We start from the raw sequence: 12,336 nt of genomic DNA, 5'->3' as shown, positions 1-12,336 counted from the left end.
TAATTGGTAAATTGGGATGCTTATTTTCTTAAAATATAAATTACACAAATGTTAAGTTCTTTCTCAAACTTCTATTCTTGTTGCTCTCCCTTCACTGCATTTCCTAGAACATTCAATTCCCGTGGTCCTGGTTTGCCCTCTGAGGTCTGGAGCAAACCCAAGCCACTTCCCTGTCCACAGCCACTGAAGGCCCTAAGGGCAGAGGGAGAACTGTGTGCCTGTTTGCTTGAGGCTGAATCCCACGGCAGGCTTTACTGAACATGTGTATGTCCAGGTGTCTGCAGTTAGAGAACACGCTTTTAGTCTAGAAACCAAGATAGAGAAGGTGTTTTACCAGATGGCCTTACCTTTCCTTCAAAGTCTTTTCATGGTCTTTAATTCAGCTTTTCAAGTCTAAGTGCAGAGCTCATTAATCAAATTCAGAGGAGTTCAACCTCGAGGAAGGTTTTAAAACCACTGTGAGCTGACTATAGTTGAGAGCTCTCTTAAACAAGAGAATTGTGGAAACCCACAGTTTAGCATGTATGGCACTGGGAGTAAGACGTGGTGTGTGACTTCTGTACTCAACAACACAGTGGGCAGCCAGCTGAGTCTGCTGTTGTGAGGCAAACAAGTCAGTTGTGCACAGAAGAGCTATTGAGGGACCTCTGTGCCAAAACTGACTAAACCATGTTTCCTTTTAAAAATGCAGAGCTGCATCAAATATTTAGCAAGTAAGAGCCATAAAGAACTGGCCTTAACCATTTAAAAAAACACCATTAACACTTGGCTGAAACAGAGGCCGCTTTACCCTATACACTGACATCATACCGTGCCTCTGTACATGCTGCCTGGCTTACTGAGAGGTCATTCAGAAAGCTACCTCAGGATTAGCATCGCAGAGGTGCCAGGAAGGCTGACAGCTCTTCAGCCATAGCCTGACAAGTGCTGTTCAGTGCCAGCTACAGAAATGCCCTGGGTCCGCTCCAGGAGCTGGCGGATAGCTGTGGCCTCAGAGGAATGGAACAAGGGGTAGGCAGGAGAGTGGCACACAGAAGGCAGTATGATTTGGTTCCAGATCAATAAGGGAGGCTAGCACGCCACCCTTCCTCCCTGTGAAACTGCCTGAGGTCGCCGACTGACGTTCCCTGTCCTGCTGTAGCTAACCTGAACTTGCCGAGGCAGCTGCATGGAGCCTTGGCGTAGAACAGGAGGCTGCTCATTGTGGGCCCCATGGACACAACACTGCTCCACCTACTCCCCGCCAAACAACCAAAAGGAACCACAAACGAGCACCCAAGTCTGTCTGCTTTCTCTCTGGGTAACGCAATGTCTTTACCACGCCAACACCCAGTGCCACCAGCCTGGGGCTAAAGGCAGGCAGGGAACTCTTCAGCAGCCCACAGTCGCTGGACTGTACCAGCCCCATCCCTTGCAGGCACAGCACGGAAGGGACCATGCGGCAGGAACCAGCTTCTTAACGGGCAGAAAGCCTGGTTTCTCTTGGTGCAATCAGCATCAACTTAAAGAACTGTATTTGATACAAACAAAGCTGAATAAATGATTTATTGACTGATGTCCATGTAACTAGCAACCCAGCTTGTCGCTTCCACGTGGCCTGATGCATCTCTAAACCTGCCCCAAAATGCAGAGAACCAGCTCTAGTCTCATTGTGCAATAAGCACACAACACCAAATAATGCACATTCCGTGTCCTACTGCCTCTTGACTTACTGATGCAGTTTGATTTATCTAGGCATCAGTTCCCTTTCCTCATGAATACAGAACAGGTCCCAGCTGCAAATTTTTGTCCCAGGCAGCGGGGATGCTGGTGGCTCCTATTTACTCAAGAGCACGCTCACAGCCCGTGTACAGCAGCCACTAAACCATCCCTCACGGTGGTCTCCTCTAATGCTGGTCTGTTTCAAAAGAACTGGAAAATGGTAAGGAAAAGCAGTTAATGCAGAGTGAAGTAGAGATCTTGATAGTGCCTCAAACAAGGATGTCTGCCTTCCCCAGGCTCACAGATACCTCCCACAAGGCTGCTAGACACAACTCATGTTGCCAGGTTTCCTTGACAAAAGATCAGAAGGCTCTTGGTTCAGCGTTCAGGTCTCTGAAAACTTCCGAAGCCAGCAGTCTGAGCCACACCTTGCCAGCAGAGACGGGCAGCTTGGTTACAGCCCCCACGTGTCACCCACTGCAGACGTAAGCATGGGAGCAACCCGTTTTGTTCTGCAGGGAGCCGGCAAGAAGCCCGACCATGGAGCTACCTGCTGGATGCCGATGTAGTCCTCAAAATGTCATCCAACACACAACTTCAGCACTCTGCATCAGGTCCACCACCGAGCCCCTGCTCTCCCCAGTGCCACGCAATCTCCCTCACCACTGCACAGCTCCCGACCAGAATTTGAGGCTTACTCAAGTACCACCCATCCTCACGGGGCTAGCTGTCAATAAATCACAACAGTAATTCCTTCACCATGCCTGTCCCCTCTGCCAAGCTAGCACCAATTCTTTCTGAACAGCACCCCTGCTGCGAGATGAGAAATGTCACCTCGCTTAATTGCTCACCACTTAATGCTGACTTTGGTCCTCTGCTGCAGATTGAGTTCCAGCAAGTCAGCTAGAAAGAGCTCTTTCCCTCTTGCCAAGCTGTAAATTATCTTTCCCTTTTGCCAGCCCAATCCTTGGTACTCCACTGAAAGAAACTGGAGCTGCTAACATTTTCAGGGCCCTGAATTCATCCCCATTTTGGGGTATACGTTCCAGCAGATTTGTAAAGGTACAAAAAGCCTGCGTGTGCTCCTGTCACAGCAGTACAAAAAGGCCCTCTCTTGTTCCAGATACAAACACAGAGCAAAAACCTGAAGAGGCCTCTGGATCCCCAAAAAGGGTCATACACCCTAGCACAACTCACACTTCCCTCTAGTGCCCCTTCCTTAGGTGCTGACACACACCAAAGATAGGATTTCCTGCTCGCAGAAAGAGCAGACTCAGCCCCCTGCTCATTAGAAGTTATTCCAAAAGGATTTTTTTTAAACTAGGCAATTCTGATTACAGCAGAAGACAAACTACAGCTCAAGCAAATCAAATTACATTGCCCTCCAAAGCAGTTCCAAACTCCTACACGGTGACACTGCAGGGCTTGGTGTAGCAGAATCACTGCATGCAGCACAAAGAGCCTGGGGACAGGGCTATCAGCTGCAAAATGCAGGTCAGTTATCCCTATTTTAATGAAAGATGTTGTTAAATGCTGAAGATACATAGCCTGCAGCCTGGGGACTGCAGAGATCTGTGGGTGCCTCAGTTTCAGCAATGAATAAACAGCTGAAAGACAAAAGTGAGACCAAGTCCCAGTGACCAGGTAAGTATGAAGAGAGCTTTCTCCATCTACTGTTAGTTACATTTACTGTTAAGACAGTTATTCAAAAAGCCTTTCTTATGCTGGTTTCTTAACCAGGTTTAAAAAGGTTGAAAGTTTTAAAGGTTTAAAACCCCAGATGAGTAGCCTGGTCCAAAGTGACTTTGAGGGCTTCATTTCTATGTGGTCTAAGAAGAAAGGTGCTTCAGAGAAAGCCAGGAGGCAGTCTGCAAGCCTCAGCTCCACCTGCCAGCTCTCATTCGGGGCAATTTATCGCAGGAAGAGCGAAAGCAGAGCCCTGCCGGCACTGTGCCTGGCTGAGGACTGATTGCTCCTACACAACAGCTTTGTATCCAGAGACAGAAGGCACAGAAATCAATAAACCACAGCAGTGATACCACCATGTAATAAAATAAAATAAAGAAATAAAATCTCTCCCTCGTACCTCTAGCTGTACAGAAAGCTGAGCATCACAACTTCTTTGCCATTATACCAATCTTTCCTTCACTAATTTTTCTCTGCATACAGCTGAGCTCCTTAAAGGAGGCATCTGTTAGAACACTGAAAGAAGCCCAGTGGAACCAGTCCACCAAGGCTGGGCTGCATGTCCGAGCAGCTATCTCAAGATATTTTATGCTCTATTTATTCTCTCACCTTGCTTGCTATGTTCACGAAGGGCACAAGGGTTACTCAGGGCTGTCTGGGACTACAACTGCTTTGTTTCATTACTGGAACAAAGTACAAATTAAACACCTGAAGGAAAAGACAATATCCTCCCCGCAAAACTTAAAGAACAACAAAACAGGCCAGACTAGGAAAACGAAGCAGTGTTCAAGTGAAAGATGACGAACAAGTTAAATTCAAACATGTTAAACAGATCTCCCTGGGAACAAATGAGTGAAGACTTGGACAAGATTTGCAGCTTCCCAGTTATGCTACTTACCACTGGCCTTCTCACTCTGCCCTAACCATGTGCACCAGCAGTACCTGTGACATCTAAAGACATTGAAATGAGCTCAGAGCAGGCTGCTGAGCAGCTACCTGACTCTAAACTCAGTCTTTTACTGTGCTGCTGAGACTGACGGCACCCAGGAGCTCTACAGTTTGCTGTTCATGTCTGTACTAGCAGCAGCCATCTCATTCATAATTCACAGAAGTCTGGCACGGGCTTCCATAGCCCCTCTGGCATGCTGGGGTTTTCACCGTACCATGCAAAAAGCACTTTAAGGAGATGCACAGTCATCACCTCTTAGGAACACTGTCCCTTCCCCTCTGTGCTAGACAAGATCGTGTTCCACAAGTGATTCTCAGTGGGATTATGCAGCAGCCCTACTATGTCCCGGGCAGGTGGAGAGCTCAGACACACACTACTCTGTTAAAGCCTTCATTCTCCTCCTCTTCCCTATCCATTTGATCTGGCGCATTGTTATTAAATTACCATAAAACCACTTCTTTAAACTAGTACAAGCCTTCAGGGCACAGAAGGCATTAAGTCACTTCCCTCTTTTCTTGTCAGCCAAGAACTGTGCCAAAACCACAATGGGTTTCTACAGTATTCTTAAAGAACTGATAAAAAAACTTTCACACTGTGAAAGCTGATAGCAAACACAGCTCTCAGCCTCATCTCAGCAAGTATTTTACTGCCTTTTCTCATGCACAGAAGCTGAGTGAAATCTGCAGAATTTTCTTTTCCCTACATGGGATCAACTGGCCACACAACAGATCATAAAACCTCATCAGGAATCATTCTAGTGTCACCTCCCAAAGTTCATTTATCAGTGTGGCTCTGAGGCCCCCCCTTACCCTGGATCACAGACAACTCTGTGCATTAACAGATGCTCACAGCAGGGAGTTTAAACACACAACTTTGATGTATTCATGGTTTTACGCTAACTGCGCACTCTGCATGAGGGCTTCTGCTTCCTATCTGGCAGGCTGCAAATCTCATCACTTCTGCACCTTCTGGCGTCTGAGAGCCCGCAGCGGCTGTGATTCTACCTGAAGCACTACAGAACCTTGCTACAAATCAAGACATTTGTCTTATGAGCTGTTGATTAGGAGAAACTCTGCAACCTTGGAACGAAAACAGTGTATTCATTTCTATAAACCAGCCGATACTCTACTTACCACCTCTGGAGACAGCCACGTACAGAGTTATCTGCACATGGAAGGCCCATGTGGCAGGATCACAGTAGAGCAAACAAACAACTTAGGTCACATCACACTAACTAACTCATCACTAAAGCTGATTAAAAAATACTTTTGTCTTAACATTTTAATTAAGCTGATTTTTTTTTAATCATATTCTTTTTTTTCACCGTAACATGGTTAAAATTTTGCTCTAGTATGCTTTGCCTCATATCTAAAGCAGTACTATTAAAGCAAGAGAGCAGCAGAAAAACTTATCAGTACACTAAGCCAAGTCCAAGATGTACTACAAATACATCTCACAGATTTACTTCATACATACTTAAATTTAAACACACTCCATCCTAGCAGATCTTTTTCATACAAGGTTATAACAACACAGCTTTCAGAACAGAAACTCACAGGACACTAACATGGAATGTCCTAGTCTTGTAAATACCCCTGGTTATCTCATAGATTGTAGATTTTGGATTTGCTAAAAGGAAATGAGGCTTCACACAGAGGCTTTTGCTAATGCTGGGCACCTACTGTCCTCAGATTCCTTGGAAAACTCCAGACCTAATGATCTGAGCCTTTGAGAAGAGCCTAAGCACACATTAAAACTGTCTCTGCTGCTGCAGACTAACAAATTGATTCCATAACAAATAAACATCAGGCCATGGTTTTCCTTCTTTAACTCTTCTCTGATATCCAGAATTAATATGATATGCCAAGCAGACTGAATAATACACATAGTAAGGACAAGACAGCACCAAGATAATATTTATCTTGAAATCTGCATCTCTGGCTGGATGCTGTTTGGCATCCTGACAGATCCTGTCTTTTATAGTTCATTGCTTGAATTGCCTAATTGCTGAATTTTATTGAAATAGATTTTAGCTCCCTGCAAGTATGGCAAACTTTTAATTAAGCATTAAAAGATCATTTAACAAAGATTATTTCTGTTAAGAATCTTGTTATTTAACATTGCTCTTTAGAAGTCTTGCAGGGTCCAGAATTTTTACAGTACCATCTGCAATAATTTCATCTATGCCAATTTGGGCCAAATCTCATAATATAATTACTCAATTAAAAACAAAAATAATTTCAAAGAATTGCTTAACAAACTGCTTCTGCAGTTCTCAGAATATCTGATAAGTCATATTCGCCTCCCATTACCTCAGGATTAGAAACAAGAAAAGTTCTATTTACAGCAGTTTGTACCCTATAGAAATGCATCTGTATGCATTAGATGTGAAAACACACAGGCTATTGATTTTTTACCTGTAAAAAAATAATTTCTGCATAGAAATAGCTTCCTTTTACACACCTGTACAACCATTGTCTCAGTGATTTTAAGATTTACAGAGGTAGGGCTTTTTTCTTATTCCAGCTTTCTTTACATCCAGCCTCAGAACACAGCTGACACCCAGCAGAGCCCACAAAGGGTGGAGGAAACCAGGATCTGCCTCACCCTGCACAGCAGCCAGCGACTTCCCTGGGTTCTCATCGTGGGCACAATGGCACTGCTCATAACATCACGAACCAAACGGTTTGAGCGCACGGTGCTTTGCCAGTTCTCAAGTCCTACTTCAAAGCTTGTCACGTTAGGAGGCCTCAGTTCACCTCTCAGCAAAGTTGGCACAAGAAAAGAACAAACCTGACTGCAACTGAGACAAAATGACATAAAAACCACCCCCTGCAACAGCAGGTGCTGATCCCACACCACACGAAGACCCAACCCCTTCCTCAACCCAGGGGGCCTACAGAGGACAAGCACGAGGGCAAAGCAATATAAATGCCATGTAAGTTAGAAAATGTGTACATATATGTCTTTTCCACAACAGCCATTAATGCCCTGCCACGTTCAGCACGCTATTCCTCTGAAGCACGACCACCCGCGGCCCTGCCCCACAGCCCCCGCTGCGCCTCACTCACCAGTGCCCCTCACCTCACAAAATGGCGGCGGAGGGGAAGCCCTGTGGGCAACGCCTCAGCACCTGCCTCACGAGCTGCCGCCTCCCATAGGTTGCTCCTGCCGCCAATCAGCAAGCGGCCTATCAGAGGCCGCTCTGCCACACGCGGGACACGCCCCCCCTCCTCAGGCGGGAACCGGGAGCGCCCTTGAGATGGCAGCGGCCCCGGGCTCTCACTGCCCCTCCCTCAGCCATGTGTGAGGCTCCAAAGTGAGCTCGGTTCCACTTAGCCCATGTTCAGCAAGACCTTACACCATTGCAGGAGAACACGACTTTAAACGCTACAAACGTTAAAGATGCTTTCTTAAAACATAGTCATACCTAGTCCATGCTTTCCCACCATCCCTGTGACTGGACTCTAGCTGTGTGCCTGGATTATCCTCAGAACAGTCCTTCAGCATGGGATTACACTTTATTTCATTAGCATGCAGAAAATGCAGCCAAATCAAATTCTCATTCCTCAAAGTCATTTTGGACATGTACCTGTAAATTCTAGTAAAACTCTATTAAAGGTTTTTGTACAGTCTTTCATTGCCCTTAGGGATAGTGTTAGGGTTAGGAAAGATAATGCACAGTAAGAAAAAATAACGTGGGGGGGGGGGTTCTAAACTAGAAAGCAATTCTTGCTGTACACAGTGCCTTATTTTCATTATTATTTTTTGATTTAAGCAGAGCCTTCATGCACCTGGTTGCCACTAGCCTCCTCGCTCAGTCACAGCGCAGCACGCGGGCCGGCATGCCCAGGGACTGCCGAGCAACCCAGGCCGATTAAGCTCTTAAGTGAGGCACCTCCGTGAAGAGTCTAAAGTTAGGTTGGATGAACACGAGCCAAGCTGTTGAACAGATGGAGTGAAATCCTCCTCTTGATAACAGGAACTTTATATCACTGCCATGGATAAGAAGGGCAGCTAAAAAAAGTCAAGGAGATGGTTATATAAATTTCAAGAAGGCTTACCAGCAACACTTAAAGGTAAAGATTTTGATAGATCTAGAATATTCACTTCCATCTGAAGACCCTGCACAGCCAAGAAGCAGAAGATCTGCAACAGAAAGGAGATCGTAACACTGGAGCTACCAACGCTACAGAACCCTGGGAACGCAATGACGCAGCACAGAACACGCAAAGCTGGAGCCTGGGCCACACCAAACTCTTTAAAAAAAGTGGCACTTACTTTCAGTTTTGTGCACAAAGCCAGCTGAGAGGCATATGTGAATAGAAAGATAATTAACTACCAGGAGATAACTAGACATCTTATTAATGCCAAAAATGCTAACTAATACATTCATTCTTCTTTGCTTACATGCCTGTAAATACAAAGCTTATAGCAGCTTTGACACAATGTGTTTTTTTTTAACCTTGCTAATACATAGTTTCGAATATCTGTAAATTCATCTTCCTCTTCTTCAAAATGACCTGTTTTCCTTGTATTTCACATGTAACTAAGATTCAGAAGATATGCCTCTCAATGGAGGATCCAATTTTCTTAATTAGTTGTGAATATTTTAGATGGAGCCAGATGTGAAATATACTGGTAACATTCATTTCTGAGCATCAAAATCCACATTCCATGGCCATACTAAAAGGAATATATGCTGCATTAAGTTTTTAGGTTATGTTTACTTAGTGGAATAAAGCAACTCTTCCCCTCCTTTAAGTACCTAATTTTTGGAGGAAAGGAAGCTATACTATTTACCATTCCCCTTGGGAAAGGCAAATGGATTAATTCCTTTGGTCTTTGGTTGTTTCTTCTTCCCCATCTTTCACCTATTTGCCTTCAAACTTTCTCGAAAAGGTGTAATTACTGAGAAACTGCAGAGCTGAAATTGCCAAGGGATACCAGTCTGTGAAAGAAAGCAGCAAAGACTACATGCAGCCTTATAATACCATTCTCTTACAGCAAAGTATGGTTAGAAAAATGACAGTGTGATAACAGCTTCCCAGAGTAGGGCTGCTTTCAGAGTCACCTTTAGTCATTTTGGTGACAAAAATACATTTTTACTCCTTGTTATCTCTGCAGAACACATGCAGTTAGGGGAGCCTGATCTGCACTGTGACCCAATTAGTGCATTCATCCGGTTGCGCTGCTAAACCCTACATTCAGCTATGACTAGAAGATCCTAGTGAAGATGATGTGAACAACACTTGACCCCACAGAATTTATGTTCCTGATGATAAGCAGAGCTAGGCTACATTTATTTTGCAGATCCAAGCAGAATTTGGAGGGTCATAGAAAAAAGCGTTCTAAATTGGACATATTTGAGAAATACTGAGTCACAAGCCTCAAGCTGCACAAGGTCATTTTTGCAGTTTCTTTTTTTCTAAGCAAAACCTAGATTTTATTATATAAAGCAGTGTTGGCAACATGAAGAACATGCAGTCTTTTTTAGCAAAGCCCTTTGCAGCAGGAATATAGTTTTGGTCTTACAGAAGCCTGCAGATCCTAATGCTTCTATTTTAAGAAGAAAATTGGTTTCATATTGCAAAATATTTAATGAATTTCCTGTTAAAATGAAATGAAACAACAAAGTAGTTATACAATTTTACTAGTTTATATTTCAATTCATAAAGTATACACACTGCAACTATGCTACCACAATGTCCACGCATCTAATATTGATGGAGTTACAGGTTTTGTTTTGTTTTGGTATTAAACAATAGAGATAATGTATGCAGTTAAGGAAAAAAGCTTGGACATAGCATGTTCTATTCTGTAGTTACAGAGTACATTAGCTAGCATTAGTACAGTAAACAAGAAAAAGGTAGAAATACAAAATAAACCAAATATCTTTATATACAAACCAGTGCCTCTTATTGTTACCAGCTTATACTCACACTGCACACAAAATTTATCCACTGATGCAATAGATACTTCAGCATAACACAAACCATTATAAATTAAAAAAAAATTACAAGGTGCAAACTCCATTCTACAGCTTTCTGGTGAGAACTCAAGACAATCCAAAGAATAAGAAATCCAAGCACGTTTAGCACCTATTAGTGCAACTGCATCGAGCGTGGAAAATGACCTACACAACCTCTGAACATGTTAACAGGGAAGCCAGTTGGACAGCTATAGATGCTCGCAGCTACACTCACGCAGTGATTTTTGCCTCATATATATCTCAGTTTATTGTTTCTTTGTCCCATTCATACCTATGTGCAAAACTAAATCCTGGAAGCTTTCTCAGAGCTTCACAGAAGGCCTGCTACAGCCAGTTAAAAACAAAACAAAACAAAACATCAACAACAACAAAACAACAAAAACAAAACAAAAACGGACAAAAAGAACAAACAAAAAGACTTAATTGTCAGACCATCCACATAATTAGTACTTATTAGCAGTTCTGGTGTTGGGGATTTTAACGCTGTTGATATGTGGATCAAACAATATGACACAGAAGTGAAACGGAAATTTGCCAAGAATTCCGATTATTCTTGTCTAGCACTTAGACAAGGCTCCCAACCTCAGGTTGTGAATTTGTTTGGCAGTCCATGCCAAAAAAAAAAAAAAAAAGCCCAGAGTTGCATAGAATTGATTAGTAACAGAAAGAAATGCCAAACACAGAGAGATGGATGCTGCATCTAACTAAAACAAAGTGGGGTTGCTCCGACAGGAATGCTGAAATCATCATCCCCATTCATAAAGCAAAACATGTCACCTCCTACTCTCCGTATCCTACCTCTGGGGACTGCTTTCTGGCACTGATGTAGTTCTTGTTAAAGTTATCTTTTTTCTTTTTCTTTTTTTTCTTTTTTTTTTTTCTTTTTTTTTTTAAACTTTGTTAGTGACACTTTTCCTTTCAAATAAAATATTAAAAAAGATTATAACTGTAAAAAAACCTATCATATGTAAACTTAACGATTAGGGTTTGGTAAGTTCTCGTACCTAGTCTGTGAAAAGCCTCCAGCCAGACCGCAGAATGGAGTGTTTCTCTGAAGAGCTTCAATCTAGCTACATCACCTGTTAAATATCAGTAGTATGAAGATCCCGTGTCTAGCAATAAAGCCATTTTTGTGTTTCCATCTTTTTTATCACTGACCTATTGAAATCCTGACATGCTGTGTTTCTATTGTATTTACATTCTGGTCCTCTCATGTCACAGAATTAAACATCTGGCCAAGGAAGGCAACAAAAGGTGTTGTGTTAAGAAGGTGTGTTTGACCAAACTGCTTTTCAACAAGTCTCTTTTCCTTGGACTCCAGTCACTGTTTTTATAGAGCTTATTGTTCTGTTGAACCACGTTTTCTTTGCAGCTTGTACTTCATTCAATGCCAGACCCAAATGGTGTTCCAAATCCTGCAAACAGAAGTGTAATTTCTTTAATTTGGTATGCATTCACAACACAAAGCTACAGGAGTTAAACTTAGAAGGCTATAGGACATCTACAATCTCTCGGCTACTGTAGAAGCTGAATGAGTCTTACATAAATTAAAAGTAATATAACCAGATTAAAAAAAAAAAAAAAAAAAAGCTTTGAAAAGCAAAACAAGCATTTGTCATTGCCCACAGTGGAACATGCAGCCTTCTTTAGTACATGTAAATCCATTAATACTTTCTATCTGAGAAGGAGGTGTTCCCACAAAAAGTGGATGTTCTACAGACTAATTTTTAAGTTTCTGTGAAGAAGCACTAACATACCAGTTTTAGGCTAAAAGAACAACATTGTCATATTTTACACTAGTACCTCAAATACCTGGAGTGCTTTTCAATCATGTTTTAAGAAATATGTCTAGCATTTGTCACATTAGCTCTTCATTTAACATTGTGAGATAAAGAAATGCATGGTTCAGTAGTTTGTCAGAACTTGGATTTTGTCCAAGAAGTTGCAGAAGGTCAGTCAGTAAGTACTGCACTGCAGCCAGGCAAATGTCTGGAAGTTGTGGTAGCTG

General features: G+C 42.8%; 1 protein-coding gene and 1 long non-coding RNA gene across 4 annotated transcripts in view; one reads left to right on the top strand and one right to left on the bottom strand.

Moving 5' to 3' along the window:
- The first annotated feature begins 348 nt into the window (after positions 1 to 348).
- Positions 349 to 11,006, top strand: LOC119713087 (uncharacterized). Of its 2 annotated transcripts, none has more exons than XR_005259951.2 (2): positions 349 to 7,274; positions 8,118 to 11,006. It is a non-coding gene; the product is annotated as an uncharacterized lncRNA (long non-coding RNA). The 2 variants fall into 2 exon arrangements; XR_011803984.1 differs by having other exon boundaries at positions 349 to 7,655.
- RABGAP1 (RAB GTPase activating protein 1) overlaps positions 9,974 to 12,336 on the bottom strand; it is a 67,052-nt gene continuing 64,689 nt past the window's right edge. For both annotated transcript variants that reach the window (XM_027470902.3, XM_027470903.3), the window contains one exon: positions 9,974 to 11,743. In XM_027470902.3, the coding sequence (XP_027326703.1) occupies positions 11,621 to 11,743 (123 nt within the window). In that variant the 3' untranslated portion in view covers positions 9,974 to 11,620. The remainder of the gene's footprint in view (positions 11,744 to 12,336) is intronic.

Source organism: Anas platyrhynchos, chromosome 18 (assembly GCF_047663525.1).
Source record: "Anas platyrhynchos isolate ZD024472 breed Pekin duck chromosome 18, IASCAAS_PekinDuck_T2T, whole genome shotgun sequence".
Taxonomy (NCBI): domain Eukaryota; kingdom Metazoa; phylum Chordata; class Aves; order Anseriformes; family Anatidae; genus Anas; species Anas platyrhynchos.
This window is presented reverse-complemented; position numbering and strand designations above follow the sequence as displayed.